Source organism: Pseudorca crassidens, chromosome 16 (genome assembly GCF_039906515.1).
Source record: "Pseudorca crassidens isolate mPseCra1 chromosome 16, mPseCra1.hap1, whole genome shotgun sequence".
In the NCBI taxonomy this organism is placed as follows: domain Eukaryota; kingdom Metazoa; phylum Chordata; class Mammalia; order Artiodactyla; family Delphinidae; genus Pseudorca; species Pseudorca crassidens.
In genome coordinates, this window is record NC_090311.1 from 68,993,018 (window position 1) to 69,010,381 (window position 17,364).

Genomic DNA, 17,364 nt, shown 5'->3' on the forward strand with positions numbered 1-17,364 from the left:
GGAAATGCAGATTTATGGAATTTAAAAGGAATTCTCCAAATTTATCTAATTCTGTATGAGAAAGTAGTGCTAATCAAATATCTGGAGTAAATACTTTAGAAGTGAAAAAGAAATCACAAAGTAAAAAATGAACAAGTTGAACTGTGAACTGTGTTTAAACTGTAAACTCTCTATATAAGTAAAAGTAAAATATCTAAAGAGAAGTACGGTTAGATTGAGAAACATACTTGCATCAAATAGGATTTAAGGTTAATTTCTTTATTATGTAAGGAGCTCAGACAAACAAGTAAATTATTAGCTAACCAAGAGATAAATGGGTAAAGTGCATAAAGATTATTTGCACAATATGTGATATAATAAATATTAGAACAAATATTAAACCTTGCAAATAAGAAACAAAATGCAAAAGAAAACAGTGAAATCTGTTATATTCATTAGGAAAGTATAAAAAAGATTAAAGCCTCCCAGTCTGGCTACACTGTCATAAAGACAGTACTCATACATTGTTGGTGGCAGTGAAAAATACTAATATCCTTCTGGACAGCAATGTGGAAATCGGTATCAATGGTCATAAAAATATTTATAGCCTTTGACTCAGAAATAGTCCTCTTGGATATTATCCTAAGGAAATACTAAAAAGTATATATGAATGATGTCCATTGCAGCACTATAATTACATTGTAGCATTACCTATGATGAGATATTAGAAATGATCTAAAAGGAAAATTAAAACATAGAAGAATGGCTATGAAAATTATGAATACTGCCCTGATCAAATAGAAGATATAAGATTTCAGAGCAACACAGACGATGCTTACCATATAACAATTAATGGCAGTGTAAAAAATATTTTACTATACTCTTAATTACAAGTATGTCACCTACACAAAGAGACAGAAAGAAAAATGTAAATTGAAAATAGTTTAAACATTCAGTATGCTGGGACTAGAGTGAAATACGTTCTTCCTTGTTCTAATAACAACTACTAACAGTTACTGAATACTTACCATCTACCTGATGATGGAGAATGGACATTATTGTATGCGAGCACATTTAATCTTATGGGGTAGGCTACAGTCAATACTAAATGGCAGAGCTGATATTTGAATTCAGGCAATCAGTCTTTAGTCCTGATCTTCACCACAATCTATGCTGTATACACAAATTAAGAAAAGGTAGAAAATGGGGTTTCCCTCAACTTCTAAGAATCATGTTTTAAAAGGTAAGGTTATGGGTATCACATATTGTATCACATATACTATCATTTGGTAGTCTCAGATTACTATCCCTTAATAATTGCTAACTAACCTTTCCATTTTGCCTGTAAAATTAAGGTAAGTTGATTTTAAACAGACTGGAAAAAAAATGAAAATCCTCTCATAGCATCACAGAATGCTACAGCTGTACAAAAGAGTTTGGAGGGTCTTCACTGGCAGTCCAGTGGTTAAGACTTGGCCTTCCGATGCAGGGATGCGGGTTCGATCGCAGCCAGAAAACCAAAACATAAAACATAAGCAATATTGTAACAAATTCAATAAAAACTTTAAAAATTGTCCACGTCAAAAAAATCTTAAAAAGAAAAAGATTTTGGAGACTACCAGATCCCTCTACCTCTACAGAGTAAGAAACGGAGGTCTACTATCAGTGACAGGTTGACTCAAGGTCATTCAGCTGGTTAATACAACCAAAGCTAGTTCTAAATTCCAGGTTCTCAATGATAACAATAATGAGAATCATAGTCCAATGATACTTCTTGCTATACCATCTTACTCCTCTTCCTTGTTAAAAAAAAAAAAAATCTATGTACATATTACGTTTTAAGGGCACAACAAATGCCAAGCACCACATTTGGTGTGCTTTAAACTAATTTAATCTTTACAACAGTTTCAAGGAGGTAAATATTATAACCATTTTGAGACAAGAACAATGAAGCTCAGGTTTAGTATGTTGCCCAGGACCATGCAGTTATTAACTGGCATCCAGGTCTGATAACCAAGTCACTGCTCTTCCCAGAAATGGTCTGCCACAGGGCTTGGGGAGAAAGTGCTCATGCACACAGGGAGCTCTGGTTAAAGAGGGTCCTTATGTTCCCCGCACATGCCACCAGAGGTTCATGTTGAGAGAACTGTCTGATCTTTCTTCAGGCTGAGGATTAGCTGGCTGTTCCAGTAGATTAGAAAGAATGTAGTTAATCTATCTGCTGGTGTGAAAAAGGTTTCCAAGTTTGTGTAAACCCTGGGGGTTGATCCTTTGTGCTGTTATGGGTGATCAAGGGAGTAGAAAACATTCAGTGCTTAGAGAGTAGGGGCAAAATATAATGATGGTTATATTCCCTGACAAGTGTGCTTTTTTTTTTTTTTTTTTTTTTTTGCGGTACGCGGGCCTCTCACTGTTGTGGCCTCTCCCTTTGTGGAGCACAGGCTCAGGACACGCAGGCTCAGCGGCCATGGCTCACAGGCCCAGCCACTCCGCGGCATATGGGATCTTCCCGGACTGGGCCACGAACTCGTGTCCCCTGTATTGGCAGGCAGACTCTCAACCACTGCGCCACCAGGGAAGCCCCAAGTGCTCTTTTTTAATATGCTAGTTGTTCAAGGGCTCATGAAATACATTTCCAGACACCTGATAAACACCTTCCCATGACCTTTTCTCCCTCACTATTTTGCTCCCTTTCCTTTTCCTCACACTTTCAATTCTGTAGGTTCTAGCATTGCGGGTTTTAATCCTCTCTCTCCAGTTAGGGAACCCCTTAAGTGGTCTCCCCATTTTCAGAGTCTCTCCATTCACAACCATCTCACACAGGGAGAGAATCTTCTAAAGCAAGGCCATTGCTGCCTAATAATAGCTATCAATTCTTCATGACATTCCTTGAAAACAGGCCCCAGCCTACCTTTCCAGCTTTCTCTCTCCTCAGTCTCTTAAGTCCTAGGTAACTAATCTGGGCTTTCCCTCCTCTGTTCTTTGGCTCACAGTGATCCCTTTATCTGGAATCCTCTCCATTTTCATCTCTGGCTGTCCAATTTCGGTCTGTCCTTTAAGGCCCATCTCAAATGTAATCTCCCTTGCTTTTTCTGATTCTCCAACCAGATATATTCCCTTCCTTGTCTAAACTCTATAGCTCTGGGTGTAACTCTTAGAAGACTTGACCTGTACTGCAGGTATCGGTGTATTCCAACTGGCAGTTCCATTAAGATCAGTTATGTGTTAATAACCTCTGTGTTCTAGATAGCACCTAGAAAAGACACTCATACTCATAGTTAATGATCAAAATCAAAAATCTGATTTTCAGTAATGAAAACTAAAAGTGCTTCACAATTTTCTGTCAGTTAAAGAACTGGTTAAAGGAACCCAGAGAATAAAAAAAAAGATGTCTTAATGGGATACTTGATTTCCTAGGTGCTGACACAACAATTGATAGACATCTTCTAGGTCTGGAAAGGTATGTCTGTGTGATGAAAATGTAGGCTCAAAGAAGGCCCCCAAAGGCTAAAAAAAAAACCAAAACAACTTAAGACATCTTTGCTATGCTTTCATTTTTTGAGTTTTAGTTTTGTACAGATGAACATGGGACACTCTGAAGCTTTAAAGCTAAAAACTATACCGAGGAAGAAAAAACTGATTAAGACAATCAAATAACACATTTTGAATACTACTGTAAATCAGGTTAAACAGGGCTACTAAGCGATTAATTCACTCTCCAAAAAACACACAAAAAAACCAAAAAACCCAACAGAAAAATTAGCTCCTTTTCCCCATTGAGAAATAAATTAAAAATCTGGTAATTTTTCCACATTATAAAGCTAATCAGAGAAGCCTACCACCTCATAAAAACATTTCATAAAGGTACAGAGATAATACTACTCCTACAGACATCATGATTAATGAATCCACGGGCCCCTGGCTGTAACTACGTCATTGTTTACTTCGTGACTTTTGTTTTCGAGGAGGAGGTTAAGTCAGGGAGGATGGGAGGAAATTAAATTGAAACCCAACAAATACCTTTACAGAGTAAACACCACCACTCAACTAATTTTTTTCTTACGGGCCTGTAGCACTTGTTGGTAAAAACACAATGAACCGATAATTTGAACAAAGGCAACAGGCACCTGCAGCCTCTCAATCCCTTTGCAAATATTTCCACTAAGATAGGGCCAAATTCTGGGGTCTGGACGAACAGGCGAGTGTCACCATTCAATAATGAGCTCCTTTCTCGATAAGCTGTAAACCTCGAGGCACCTGAGACCCTTCCCAAGGATCTGAGCTGGGAGCGGTCTCGGATTTTTAGACAAATCTCTCCTCCTACCACACGTGATCAGCCACCCTGGAAGACCCGCAACGCACGATACAAAGGCTCGGCGCTGCCACGGCATCCTCAGGAGGACCGCGGAGCCTCCCGCGCTCAGTTTCTGAGGAGCTTGCGCAGGGCGCCGCCGCCAGGCGCGCCGCTCCCGGGCCCGCAGGGCGGTGCCGCGCAGCGCGGGGAGCGGGAGCGGGGAGCGCGCGCCGCCTGCCCTGCGCGCCTGCCCACCCAGCGCCGGGGAGCAGGGCAGACGAGCTCTACGCAGCCCGGCCGCGCCGCAGCCGCCGGGCCCTCCGCCGACGCAGGGAGCCCCGCAGCGACGTGGACTAGGGTGAGGAGGCCGAGGGCTCCCAGACCCCGGGCAGGCCCGAGGCCAGGCCAGCCCACCCCGCCCAGGCCCCGGCCTTGCCTTCTCCTCCTGGCTCCTAGCCCCCCCCACCCTTCCCCCGGGCCTCGCGTGGGGGGTTCGGGGGCGCAGTGAGCGGCACTTACACCACGGCTCTGGAGATGATCCAGGACACCATCTTCCCGGGGGCTTGGACCCCACCTCGGGGGCGGGTGGGCGCCAAGCGTGGCGGACCAGGCCGCCAACGGCAGGCCGCGCGCTCGCCGGCTCCTCGCGCTCCCCGGGGCCGCGCTGGCGCCCTCGGGAGCTGGGCCCCGTGTCTGCGCGCGGCGGCCCGAGCTGCGCTGCGGTCGGTCCCCCGCCCGTCCCCGCCCGCCGGCGAAGCCGCCGCCGAGCCAGCCAGCCCCGCCCCTGCGCTCCGCTGATAGGCGGCGGCGGCGGCGGCGGCGCGTTGGCCGAGGCCAGGTCTGGGTTGCCGGGCTCCGGGGGCTGGGCTGGCGGGACCCCGGCCCGCGCCGGATGGCGTTGTGGCTCGGATATCTGGGCTCTCACTTCCCTCTTCCTGCCCCTTCTGTCCCTGGGAAGTCCACCTGGCGTGGCGGGGGGGGGGCGTGGGGGGGGCGTGGGGGGGTGGGAGGCGGAGGCTGAGGAAGGGGACGTGTGGATAGGGGTTGTGAGTGCCTGTGTGAAAAGCAAAATAGTAGCAGCAACTCTGTGTCCGATAGAATCCTCTAGACCAGGCCCTAGATTCTGGAGAGGAGAGATTTTGAGATGTGTTTAGCCACATCCGGTGTTCTCACTGTTCACTGAGGCCCTGGACGTCCTCAAAGTACCGCATTTTAAGGCAAACGTCGGGAGGATCTTTGCACAGGCCTGTGTGTATCAGGAGTCTTCTGGTGCGTGGTGCAGTGCAGGGAGGGGCAGAAGGAGGAAAGCATTGGATTTCAAGTTTGCAGTAGTGGGTGTATAGATACCACTGTTCTGGGCCTCTTAAGGCAACTTTCCATCACAACATCTGCAAAGCCTGTTTTACAAACACACCTCTGACCTGCTAGATACTCAAAGTAAAAGTTGGGCCTAGGATTCCTGACCTGTCATGCTATTTACAGCTGTCTATTTTTGGGGAGGTTGGATTACTGCTTACACCTTACAGCTCTTTCAGGTATGATAATTTAAGGAGACAGAATTTAAAATCTGATTTTTTTTGGTGGCAGTACCAAGTCGAGAAAGTGATCTTAAAGTTTAATTATCATCTTATTTTTTTTTCTGTTAAGACGATGATAAAAGATAATTCTAGTATTCAGATGGTGCGAAGAATAAAGGATGAAATGGGCGCTTTAAGCCTTTAATTGAAAGTTGAAAGCCCCAGGAAATATAACAACTTATTTTGTGACCATACTCTAATTTATTCTTTTTGTTCCTCAGTTTCCTCATAATAAAAAGAGGCTGATAATACTACAGCTTACCTCCTGCCTTCCAGGGATGACATAAAGCATGCTAAATACATGTTTAGAAAGTTCTCCCACTTGCTTGGGAGAAAATCAAAAGCAAATATAAGATTGTCTTGAATTCTTTTAAGGTCCCAGATTCAATACATTTAATAATATTTTCATTATTTAAGGAATGAAATCAGAAACTGCTTTCTGCTCTTGGGTTAGGTTCTTTTGCTTATTTACCCATATTTAGAAAGTATATTTTAATTTCAGGGATCTCACTAGTGAAAATTTGCATTTGTTCAGAATCTTATTTTTGGCCATTATTCAACATTATTTGGGGATCACATGTGCCACATAAGCACCAGTTTTCTGGAAAATTCTCTTGCCCAGTAAAACTCAAAGTTACTTGAATGGCATTCAGATTCCTCCGTAAACAGGTCCTGAAATGTTTTTTACAGCCTTAATTTTTACTGCCCTCCCAACCTCTAAAGTACCCTTTCCCTACCATTTTTCTCTGAACCAAGCTGTATTTTCACCCTCAGTGCCTATGCCCAGACTTCATTTTTTATTTAATGATTTGCGTCCCATTCTCTACCTGTCAGAGTTTTTCAGTGTGCTCTGCCATGAAGATGTCCTTGATTTTCATAGTTATTCATAATTTTCTCTAGGTCCCCAGAATTTATTACTTGAATATCTATTTAATACCTGTGTCATTCTGCTTTATATAATGGTTATGTTTTACCTATGCCTAATCTACTGGATGGTAAAATGTTTAAGGACAGGTATGGTATATTAGTTATTTGTGTTTTCCTAGTGTCTAGAATAGGGTAATTGCCCAGTAAAAGTTTGAATAATGTTTTTTAGTACAGTCACTCTCTTAAGTATGAAGACTTTATGAAATTTCAGCCTTGAACAGTGGAAGTCTCTTAAAGCTGTCTTTCTTGCCTTCTTATTTTGGAGGGGTCATCATTCTGAATATTATTTCACTGCATCACAATACACTAATGCTTTCAGGGGTTGTTGAGATATATAGGACTGCTCACTGCTCTCTGAAATGTCTGTAGGCTGCTGTGTGTTAAATTTCATCCTGTATGCTTGTTATATCTTCAACCTCCTCCATATTCATGTCACTTTTTGCTGCTCTCAATCTGCAACAGCCCCCTTCTTCACATCTCAATATGCCGTGTGTTGGAAACCACCTACCCTGTGCTACAGACAATTTGTGGAGTCAACCTTTTACAACTCAGAGCCTAGGTAGTGTTTATTCCCGTTTTGTACACTGGAAACTGAGGTTTAGAGAGCTCACTGAATGGCCAAATAACGCATAGGTGATAGAACTGGAACTCTAATCCACGCTTCCCGAGTGCTCTTTACATTATACTGTGATAGTTGAATTGTGTTTAAGGCAGTGGGTCCAGATGGGGGTTCCCTCTAGGAGGAAGTTGGGAGGCATTTTTGGGGGGTTGTTGGAGTGATTGGGGCTAACCACTAGCATTTGATGGGTGGGGGCCAGGGATGCTATATATATATATATATATATATATATATATATATGTATATATACTCTTTGTAAATGCATGGGCTGTCCTGGACAAAGAATGTTCCCATGTCCTGCAAGGTTTAGGAATATCCTGCCTGACATTTGTGTAATACGTGTAATTATATGAACCTGGAACCTCCATTTTACATATAAACCATGGTTTTAACTGAGACTGAATTTTCCAGTGTCTGTTTCCATGCAACTGCTGTGCGAAAGAAAGATTTGTTTCGTTCACAACTTAATCAAGAGTTGTTTACAGTTTTGGAGAATTGTATCACAAACTACTTTGCATTCATAGCTGTCATGGTTAGCTACTAATTACTCTTGTATGTCTTCTAGTTCAGTTTTGTTTCAAGATTAATATATTGAAATACATATTATCTTATTTTAAATGATTTTCATTTCGCTTTTCCATTCATATTTTATTTAGGATACGTGGGTTTGTTTGAAGTCTGTAGGGAGATTGTTTTAAATTTCATTTCAGGGTGATAAAGCAGAAGATAGAAAATATTTTATGAAAGGGGGACATCAAGCCTGATACGGTTGAGAACTCTTAGCCTAAACAAAGAGTAATTTCATCTGAGGAGAAGTCTCACATGGAAAGTACCCAGATTTTAGTAGTGGGTGTATAGTTGAGATTTAGTAGTACGTGGCCATTAGGTAAGTGCTTCATGGTGTAAGACAAGGCTCTGGAGACAGTGGGAGAAAAGGAAATACATTACCTGCTGCCTTTTAAAGCGTGGTCTCTTTTGGTGTACTTGAGATCATTTCTTGTTTACAAGATGGAAAATTGTTTCTTTAAATACTAAACTTAATTGATTTTTAAAAAACATATTACTAGTATTCATTTGAGCACTTCCGTCATTGTATTCTACAAAGACTTTTCTTTGGGTATTGAGTTTAATCATGGTGGGATGCAGCATATTTAGGGCAAAGGACATCAGGAGACCTATTTTAATTGCCAGTAATGTGATATGTGGCAGGTCGATCTGTTTCCTGTTAAATGGGGATGATAATGTTATGATGATCCAATGCAAGGGGTTTTAAAAACTAAGGGTAATTAGACTATTAAAAAGAATTGGTTTCTCTTCTGCATTTTCACTTAGAGTTCCTGGGAGATATGTGGATTATGTGTCTTCTACATGTTAAAGGAGTTTATTTATTAGGAAAAAAAAGAGAGTGGGAAAGTATCTAGGAGAGCAGATAGTGAGAGAATTACAGGGTACAGAGATAGTATCTAATCTATATAATTAATGAGTATGCTATTGAAACTAAATACTAGGTCACCTGCACGTTTCTGTTGGAGGAGTATTTTCAAGTGCTTGAAAATATTTTTATTTATAGAAAGGCTAAAATGACTAAATGAGTCTACCTTTCATAGTTGTTTAGAAAATAGTGTGAGGGAGAGGATCTTAAAGAGAATGACTTAAAAGACAAAACCTGTTGTTTTTCCGTCTGCTGCCAGATGAATGTTTTTTGTCTTAGCCAGTTTGCTTTATGGTATTATGGTTACAACAGAGGTCAAATTTGGCAGATGACATTGAAATCAAATTATAAGAAATAATATTGAAAATAAAGTAATTGGATTGCATTAGAATAGAAAGATTAGATTCTTTTTTTTTTTAACATCTTTGTTGGAGTATAATTGCTTTACAATGGTGTGTCAGTTTCTGCTGTATAACATCAGCTATACATATACATATATCCTCATATCTCCTCCCTCTTGCGTCTCCCTCCCACCCTCCCTATCCCCCGCCTCTAGGTGGTCACAAAGCACGGAGTTGATCTCCCTGTGCCATGCGGCTGCTTCCCACTAGCTATCCATTTTACATTTAGTAGTATATGTAAGTCCATGCCACTCTCTCACTTTGTCCCAGCCTACCCTTCCCCCTCCCCGTGTCCTCAAGTCCATTCTCTACATCTGGGTCTTTATTCCTGTCCTGCCCCTAGGTGAAAGATTAGATTGTGAATTAAGTATTTGATAGTTATTAGCTAACATTCCATGAAAAAAGCAAAATATGTCTGTGATGGCTGGATCTAGGGAACACATATCTGAGGTTCTTATACATTTGAGGTAGCAGCTTTGCTTACAATGATTATGGATTTAGACATATTTGAGGCACTTTTACTATTCATTTAAATCATAGTTCCCAGTTTTGAAATCAAGGTAGATCTATGATTTCGGGTATTATTCAGGTGCATATGGGGGTTGTTATGATGTCATTTACAGAGAGCTGAAATATTTGATAATTCTGTTATGTCTAGTAAGCAGAACTTTAAACAATTTTTGTTGATGTTTTTGAGTGGTAGTTGAAAGCACCCGGAATAAAATTCAAAAGGGTGAACAATGAAAAGTTAGTCTGTTAGTCTTCTTCTATCACCTGTCTCCAGCTATCCAGTTCCTTTAGAGGCGTATCTCTGTTGCCAGGTTTTGTTTTGTTTTGTTTTTTGGCCAAGAGTAAAGACTAGAACGAGACCCAATTGTATATAGGTATTTAGTCTAAGATAAAGGTAGAATATTACATCAGTTGGGACATGATAGATTTATTTAGTAAATGATTTTATGGTAGCCAGGTAGCCATTTAATAAAATCTGAAGAAAAAGTAGTTCTGGATGGATAAGAACTGTAAATGTAAAAACTAAAAGTACCATGAAAGTATAAAAAGAAAACGTGAAGGTAATAAAATCATGATAATAATGGAAAGCCCTCTCAAAGCATGCCATAAAATCAGAAGCCAAAAAGGCAAATTTCATAGACTTGATTGCATAAGAATTTAAAAACCCTATGCCTTCAAAAAACAGTATAAATAAGATTTCAAGACAAATGACAAATTGGGGAAAAACATTCGTAAAACCCAACAAAGGTTAATATTCTTAATATACAAAGCACTCATTAAAAAAAGCATTAATTAAAAATGTGTCTCAAAATCCAGAATCTCTGGTTTCCAGTCGGGGATGTAAGAAGCAGCTTAGGAGTTGCAACTCTAACAACAAGTAAAAAGCTGAACAAACTAAAAAATCAACAATTCTTCTTAGATGCTTCAGAGAAGTAAGGTCATAGGTCATAGGATAAACTGCTGTCTCCCAAATTTGAGAAACAGGCAGATATGGAGAATCACAACTCACTGGAGTGGAAACCTCTGCAAGAACCAGTGCCAGGGTAGGAAAACCTAAACTGTAATTGAATCTGGAGGCTCAGGGTGGACAACTCTGAGAGTTAAAAACTGCAAGAGAATCCAGTCATAGGAGCTCTACCCGATCTTCACAGTTAGTATTGAAGAAAAATTCCCCCTGCTGGAAGCAGGGAAACGAAAAAGAAACCATTTTGAAATATACCAGTGCATGTGCTCTTCTTAACAAAGTATGCCCTCGGGAGAAGCTCTTTCACCAGAGCCTAACCTAACTGGCGGAAGGGAAATACCCCACACCAGCCAGCTCTAGTCTTCCACCGGGGCGGGGGGAGGGGAGGAGGGAAAAACTCAATTTGAGCCCCTCTAGCCATACATGTAGGGGAAGGGAAATACATAACTCCTGCCCCCTCCAGCCATCCTGTCCCATCTAAGGGAGGTGGGGACTGAGAAGCATTGGTGAAGTTTACAGTCCAGAGGTTTAGGGTCACTGGAAGACTGAGACCTAATCATAGGACTATAGAATGCTCCCCCTTCCCCACCATACCACTACTTTACCACAGTTCCTTTTACCCAGTGCTTCATGTCTGTCTTTCAACAAAAAATTACAAGGCATCTAAAAGGCAAAAAATCCATTTGAAGCGACTGAGCAGTCATCAGAACCAGAGTCAGATGTGGAAGGAATGTTGGAATTATCAGACCAGGAATTTAAAGAAGAACTATGATTAATATACTAAGGGTTTTAATGGGGAAACTAGACAACATGCAAGCATAGATGGACAGCGTAAGCAGAGAGGTAGAAATTCTAAGAAAGGATAAAAAAGGAGTGTCCCTTCTAACCATTGCTTTTCAGCATCATACTGGAAGTCCAACTTAATGCAATAAGATAAGAAAAGGGAAAAAATTATACTGAATGGGAAGAAATAAAACTGTCTTTGTTTGCAGTGTTATTTCTACATGATTGTGTAAAACATCAGGAGTAATTGACAAAAAGATTCTTGGATTATAAGTGATGATAGCAAAGTTGCAGGATACAAGATTAATATAAAAAAGTTAATTGCTTTCCTATATGCTATCTGTGAACAAGTAGAATTTGAAATTGAAAGCACAATATCATTAACTTTAGTGTCCCCCAGATGAAAAACTTAGGTATAAACCTAACAAAATTAAGATGTATTTGAGGAAAACAATATAACTCTGATTAATTCCCTGGTGGTCCAGTGGTTAGGACTCTGCACTTCCACTGCTGGGGGCCCGGGTTCAATCCCTGGTCAGGGAACTAAGATCCTGCAAGCCCCACAGGGTGGCAAAAAAACAGAAACAATAACAAAACCCCAAAACTCTGAACGAAATCAAAGACTAAGTGGAGAGATATTCCATGCTCATGGTTAGGAAGACTCAATAGTGTCAAGATGTCAGTTCTTCCCAACTTGGTCTGTAGGTTCAGTGCAATCCAAATCAAAATTCCAGCAGGTAATTTTGTAGATATTGACAAACTGATTCTAAAGTTTGTATGCTGAGGCAAAAGACTCAGTAGTCAACTCAGTATTGAAGAAAAATAAAGTCAGAACTGACACTACCCGACTTTAAGACTTGCTATAAAGCTACATTAATCAAGACAGTATGGTATTGGTGAAAGAATAGACAAGTACATCAGTGGAATAGAATAGAGAGCCCAGAAATAAAAGCATACAAATATAGTCAACTGAACTTTGACACAAAGAAGCAAAGGGAATACATTGGAGCAGAGATATTCTTGTCAACGAATAGTGCTGGTACAACTGGACATCCACGTGCAAAGATGGATCTAGACATAGACCTTATGGCCTTCCATAAAAATTAACTGAAAGTGTATCATAGACCTAAATGTAAAATGCAAAACTCTGAAACTTCTAGAAGATAACATAGGGGAAAACTTAAGTGGCCTTGAATATGGCAATGATTTTTTTAGGTATAACACCAAAGGCATTATCCATGAAATAAATAATTGATAAGCTGAACTTCATTAAAATTAAAAGCTTTGCAGATGAATAGGCAGAGGACAGAGGATTTTTAGGGCAGTGAAACTATTCTGTATGTTGTTACAGTGGTATAAATATGTCGTTATACTTTTGTCCAAATCTATACAATATACAATAGAGTGGATTCTAATGTAATCTGTGGACTTTGGGTGATAATGATACGTCAATGTAGGTTCATCAGTTCTAACAAATGTAACGCTCTGGTGGGGATGTTAATAGTGGGGAGGTTGTTATGTGTGTGGGGACAGAAGGTATATGGGAACTCTTTGTCCTTTACCTTCAATTTTTTTTTTTTTTTGCTGTACGCAGGCCTCTCACTGTTGTGGCCTCTCCCGTTGCGGAGCACAGGCTCAGCGGCCAGTGCTCATGGGCCCAGCCGCTCCGCGGCATGTGGGATCTTCCCGGACTGGGGCATGAACCTGTGTCCCCTGCATCGGCAGGCGGACTCTCAACCACTGCGCCACCAGGGAAGCCCCTCCCCTCAATTTTTGTGAACCGAAAACTGCTCTAGAAAATGAAGCTTATTAATGAAAAAAAAATCTTGGTAGAAAAAAAATGCACAAATATCAACACATAATTTATAAAAGTGGTGCAAATGGCCAGGAGAAACTGTAATCCTAACTGATTTACGAATACACTTGGTCCAAATTCAGAACTGGGTCTTGTTCAAGAAGCATCGTTCAATCCCAAAAGTTACTAAAAAGGAGTTCCATTTTTTCTTCAAAGAGCATTAAAGGGAATTTAATTCATAAACCAGATTATTCTTGCAAGGTCTTTTCTCCTCCCCATTTCTCTTACTGCCCTGGGGCTTCTTACAGGTCACACTCTAAAGCTTTTTCCTCAGATCCCAGCTAACAAGATCACTTCCCCCCAACATTTCTTACTTGTTGCCTTTATTATGTTGGTCAACTTAGTATCAGCAAGTCATTCCTTTTTAAGAAAGAAGGAAGTGGAAGGAGGAGGGCTGTGGACATTCACATGTTAATCAAATTTTCCATGTCATACTAAGAAAATGTTTTCAGTTTCACTGATTATTAGGAAAATCCAGATAAAAATTTTCTTTCTTATTGCCAAAGTGTCAGATAGAGTATTATTGCTTAGCTGTTGGTGAGAGTGTGTGGTACTCCTAAGTCCCTATTGAAATTTTTTTGGGAGAAATAGTACATGTTTATATGTATGTTATATTTACATATTTGTAGGTGACAGGCCTTTAAGTCCCCGTTCTAAGAATTTATCCCCGGCCTTTTAGTTCAGTCTGTGTGAGTATGGGCCCATCAAGTATGTATTTAAAAGGTTTATTTTCATCCTCTTTCTGTTACGTTTTCAAAAGTGACTCCAATGTATATATCTCAAAATTGTTTGTGCAACCTGTGTTCAAAACCTATGATGGTTCTTAAAGGAATAGGTTCCAGTTTCTATTCCAGACCAACTAAATCAGAATCTCTGGGTATGGCCTAGGGATCTTTTTAAACAAGCTAACATAATTAGATATAAAATTAACTATATGGTTAAATAATTAGAGCCATTCTTTCGGGCTCTCAAGTTTGTGAACTTCTGCTCTGATCAAGCTCCAATCCCATCCACCCTAACCCTGGAAGGACTTGAGTGGAATACTTGTCAAGCCTTAATTCTTTGAATTTCAGTTCTCCTTACCTTACCTTGAAATTCCTTTACATAATTTACCACCCTCCTTTTTTAAAAAAAAAATATTTTATTCCTGGTTCTAAGAAATCATGTACCCCTTGCTAAAAATCACTCGAAGAAGCTCTTCATCTTTCTTTCACAACTCCTTCCAGATACTCTGTGGTCTTTCTTCCTTCTCTCCTTCCCTAACACCTTCCCTTCTTTACTGCATCCTATTTTTGAGACTTATCCTGTTGTTACTTGTGACTGTAGTTCATAGATTTCCACCACTATGTAATATCCATCATATGTAGTATATACAATATATTTTTCATTCCAAATAAGGATATTTTGGATGTTTGAAAAACTTTTTTTGCTCCAGCTGCTTATGTTAAGGTTTATCTAAGGTGTGTGATATGTAAAGCATCACATTTAAAGCATAATAAATATCATATTTTAAAAATTGTAGATATGTTTATGATTGTCATCCTTCCTACTAGGTTTTAAGCTTCTTGAAAGCAGGAGTTGTGTCTAACACATCTCATCGTGCGTTACCAACCTTACATATAATAATAAATATTTGCTTAACTGAGTTGAATTTTGTTCTTTACTGTTCATGCAGCACCCTCTTAAAAACCCAGTTTTCTATAAGCCTCAAATTTCACAAGAGAGAACTATTGATAAGCAAAATACTTAGCCATGTTGTAATACGTGAAAATCGCATTAAAAATTTCAGCAACTTGATCAAAATAAATATGAATTAGCAGGATAATGTCAAGAATTCTTAGTTCTTATTTGACAGTTTTAAATTGGTACATTCTTGAAGTCTTTTAAAATATTAAGCTATCACTTTAGTTTCTCTTTCTAGAGATGGAAGTAATAACCTCTAGTTAATTGTGTAATATTTAACTAGTGTTTACAAGCAGCTTTCATTTCTCCGGTCTAGAATAATAGGAATAATGTTAAAAATTCTAACAGAAAAAGAGAAAACTGGTTATATTTTTAAACATTAAGGAATGTTTAGCTTTATGATTAATTTTATTATAGGACTTGTACTATTCTTTTAATTTTTATTTTATATTGGAGCATAGTTGATTAACAATGTTGTGTTAGTTTCAGGTGTACAGCAATGGCCTTGTACTATTATATTAAAAAAAAAACTGTTGCTAATAGGGTCATATTGGTACTATGTTGAAAAGTTTCTTGAAGGCAGCGCTCTCATGCTTTTTATTCACCTGTCCTGGGCCTGGCACATTGGCTTCAGTTCACGATAAGCACTGTACTAAGGAGCCTGGTTTTATGATCCCAGCTCTAGCTCGTTAAATGATTAGACCTGAGCAAGTCAGTTTACCTCACTGGACTTCCGTTTCCTCATCTGCAAAATAAAGGTAAAACTTCAGACTGCTTGTTGTTGTTTTTTTAACATCTTTATTGGTGTATAATTGCTTTACAATGGTGTGTTAGTTTCTGCTTTATAACAAAGTGAATCAGCTATAGGTATACATATATCCCCATATCTCTTCCTTCTTGCGTCTCCCTCCCACCCTCCATATCCCACCCCTCTAGGTGGTCACAAAGCACAGAGCTGATCTCCCTGTGCCATGCGGCTGCTGCCCACTAGCTAGCTGTTTTACCTTTGGTAGGGTATATATGTCAATTCCACTCTCTCACTTCATCCCAGCTTATCCTTCCCCCCTCCCCTTGTCCGCAATTCCATTCTCTACGTCTGTGTCTTTATTCCTGTCCTGCCTCTAGGTTCTTCAGAACCTTTTTTTTTTTTTTTTTTTTAGATTCTATATATATGTGTTAGCATATGGTATTTGTTTTTCTCTTTCTGACCTACTTCAGACTCTAGGTCCATCCACCTCACTACAAATAACTCAATCTTGTTTCTTTTTATGGCTGAGTAATATTCCATTGTATATATGTGCCACATCTTCTTTATCCATTCATCTGTCGATGGACACTTAGGTTGCTTCCATGTCCTGGCTAGTGTTGTGGTCAGAAAAGATACTTGATACGATTTCAATTTTCTTAAATTTACCAAGGCTTGATTTGTGACCCAAGATATGGTCTGTCATGGAGAATGTTCCATGAGCCCTTGAGAAGAAAGTGTATTCTGTTGTTTTTGGATGGAATGTCCTATAAACATCAATTAAGTCCATCTTGTTTAATGTATCATTTAAAGCTTGTGTTTTCTTATTTATTTTCATTTTGGATGATCTGTCCATTGGTGAAAGTGGAGTGTTAAAAGTCTCCTACTATGATTTTGTTACTGTTGATTTCCCCTTTTATGGCTGTTACCATTTGCCTTATGTATTGAGGTGCTCCTATGTTGCGTGCATAAATATTTACAATTGTTATATCTTCTTGCATTGATCCCTTGATCATTATGTAGTGTCCTTCTTCATCTCTTGTAATAGTCTTTATTTTAAAGTCTATTTTTTCTGATATGAGAATTGCTACTCCAGCTTCCTTTTGATTTCCATTTGCATGGAATATCTTTTTCCATCCCCTCACTTTCAGTCTGTGTGATTCCATTGCTGTCTGAAGAAGGGGGCAGGAGGTCTTTGCACCTGCTAGTGTTGGAGGATCTCCTGCAGAGGCGGGGGGTGGCTGTGTCTCACTGCGGGGACAAGGACCCTGGCAGCAGAAGTTCTGGGAAGTACTCGTTGGCGTGAGCCCTCCTGGAGTCCGCCATTAGCCCCACCAAAGAGCCAGACTACTTGTTTTTATAGGGTTATTAAGGTAATCCTTTAGACTGCTTGTCTTCATAGGATTATTAAGAGAATTAAACAAGGTGTATGAAATCCCTTTATAAGCTGAACACTGTGATGGGGATATGAGATATTATTTTTAGATTAGTAAAAATCCAGCACAAATATTCAAGACCACCTTTTAACACTGAATTTGGGAGAAGCGTACTGTCATGTATGGGAAAAAGAATATTTGCAGATAACCACGGCCCAG

General features: G+C 39.8%; 2 protein-coding genes and 1 non-coding gene across 6 annotated transcripts in view; 2 read left to right on the forward strand and 1 right to left on the reverse strand.

Moving 5' to 3' along the window:
- Nucleotides 1-4,976, reverse strand: part of REEP3 (receptor accessory protein 3) — a 99,263-nt gene extending 94,287 nt beyond the window's left edge. Inside the window, exon 1 of one of the 3 annotated variants that reach the window (XM_067710835.1) lies at nucleotides 4,793-4,976. Coding sequence is in view for 2 of the 3 variants with exons in the window: in XM_067710833.1 (XP_067566934.1) it covers nucleotides 4,793-4,824 (32 nt within the window). In the remaining variant the exon portion in view is untranslated. The remainder of the gene's footprint in view (nucleotides 1-4,792) is intronic. The other 2 variants (XM_067710833.1, XM_067710834.1) reach the window with 2 other exon arrangements.
- The window catches only part of JMJD1C (jumonji domain containing 1C), a 305,879-nt gene continuing 293,022 nt past the window's right edge, over nucleotides 4,508-17,364 (forward strand). The window contains exon 1 of one of the 2 annotated variants that reach the window (XM_067710825.1): nucleotides 4,508-4,631. The gene's annotated coding sequence lies outside the window, so the exon portion shown is untranslated. Of the gene's footprint in view, nucleotides 4,632-5,088; nucleotides 5,112-17,364 lie in introns of those variants that run through there. The other variant, XM_067710826.1, reaches the window with a different exon arrangement.
- On the forward strand, nucleotides 11,957-12,029 carry TRNAG-UCC (transfer RNA glycine (anticodon UCC)). The gene has a single exon. It is a non-coding gene; the product is annotated as a tRNA-Gly (tRNA).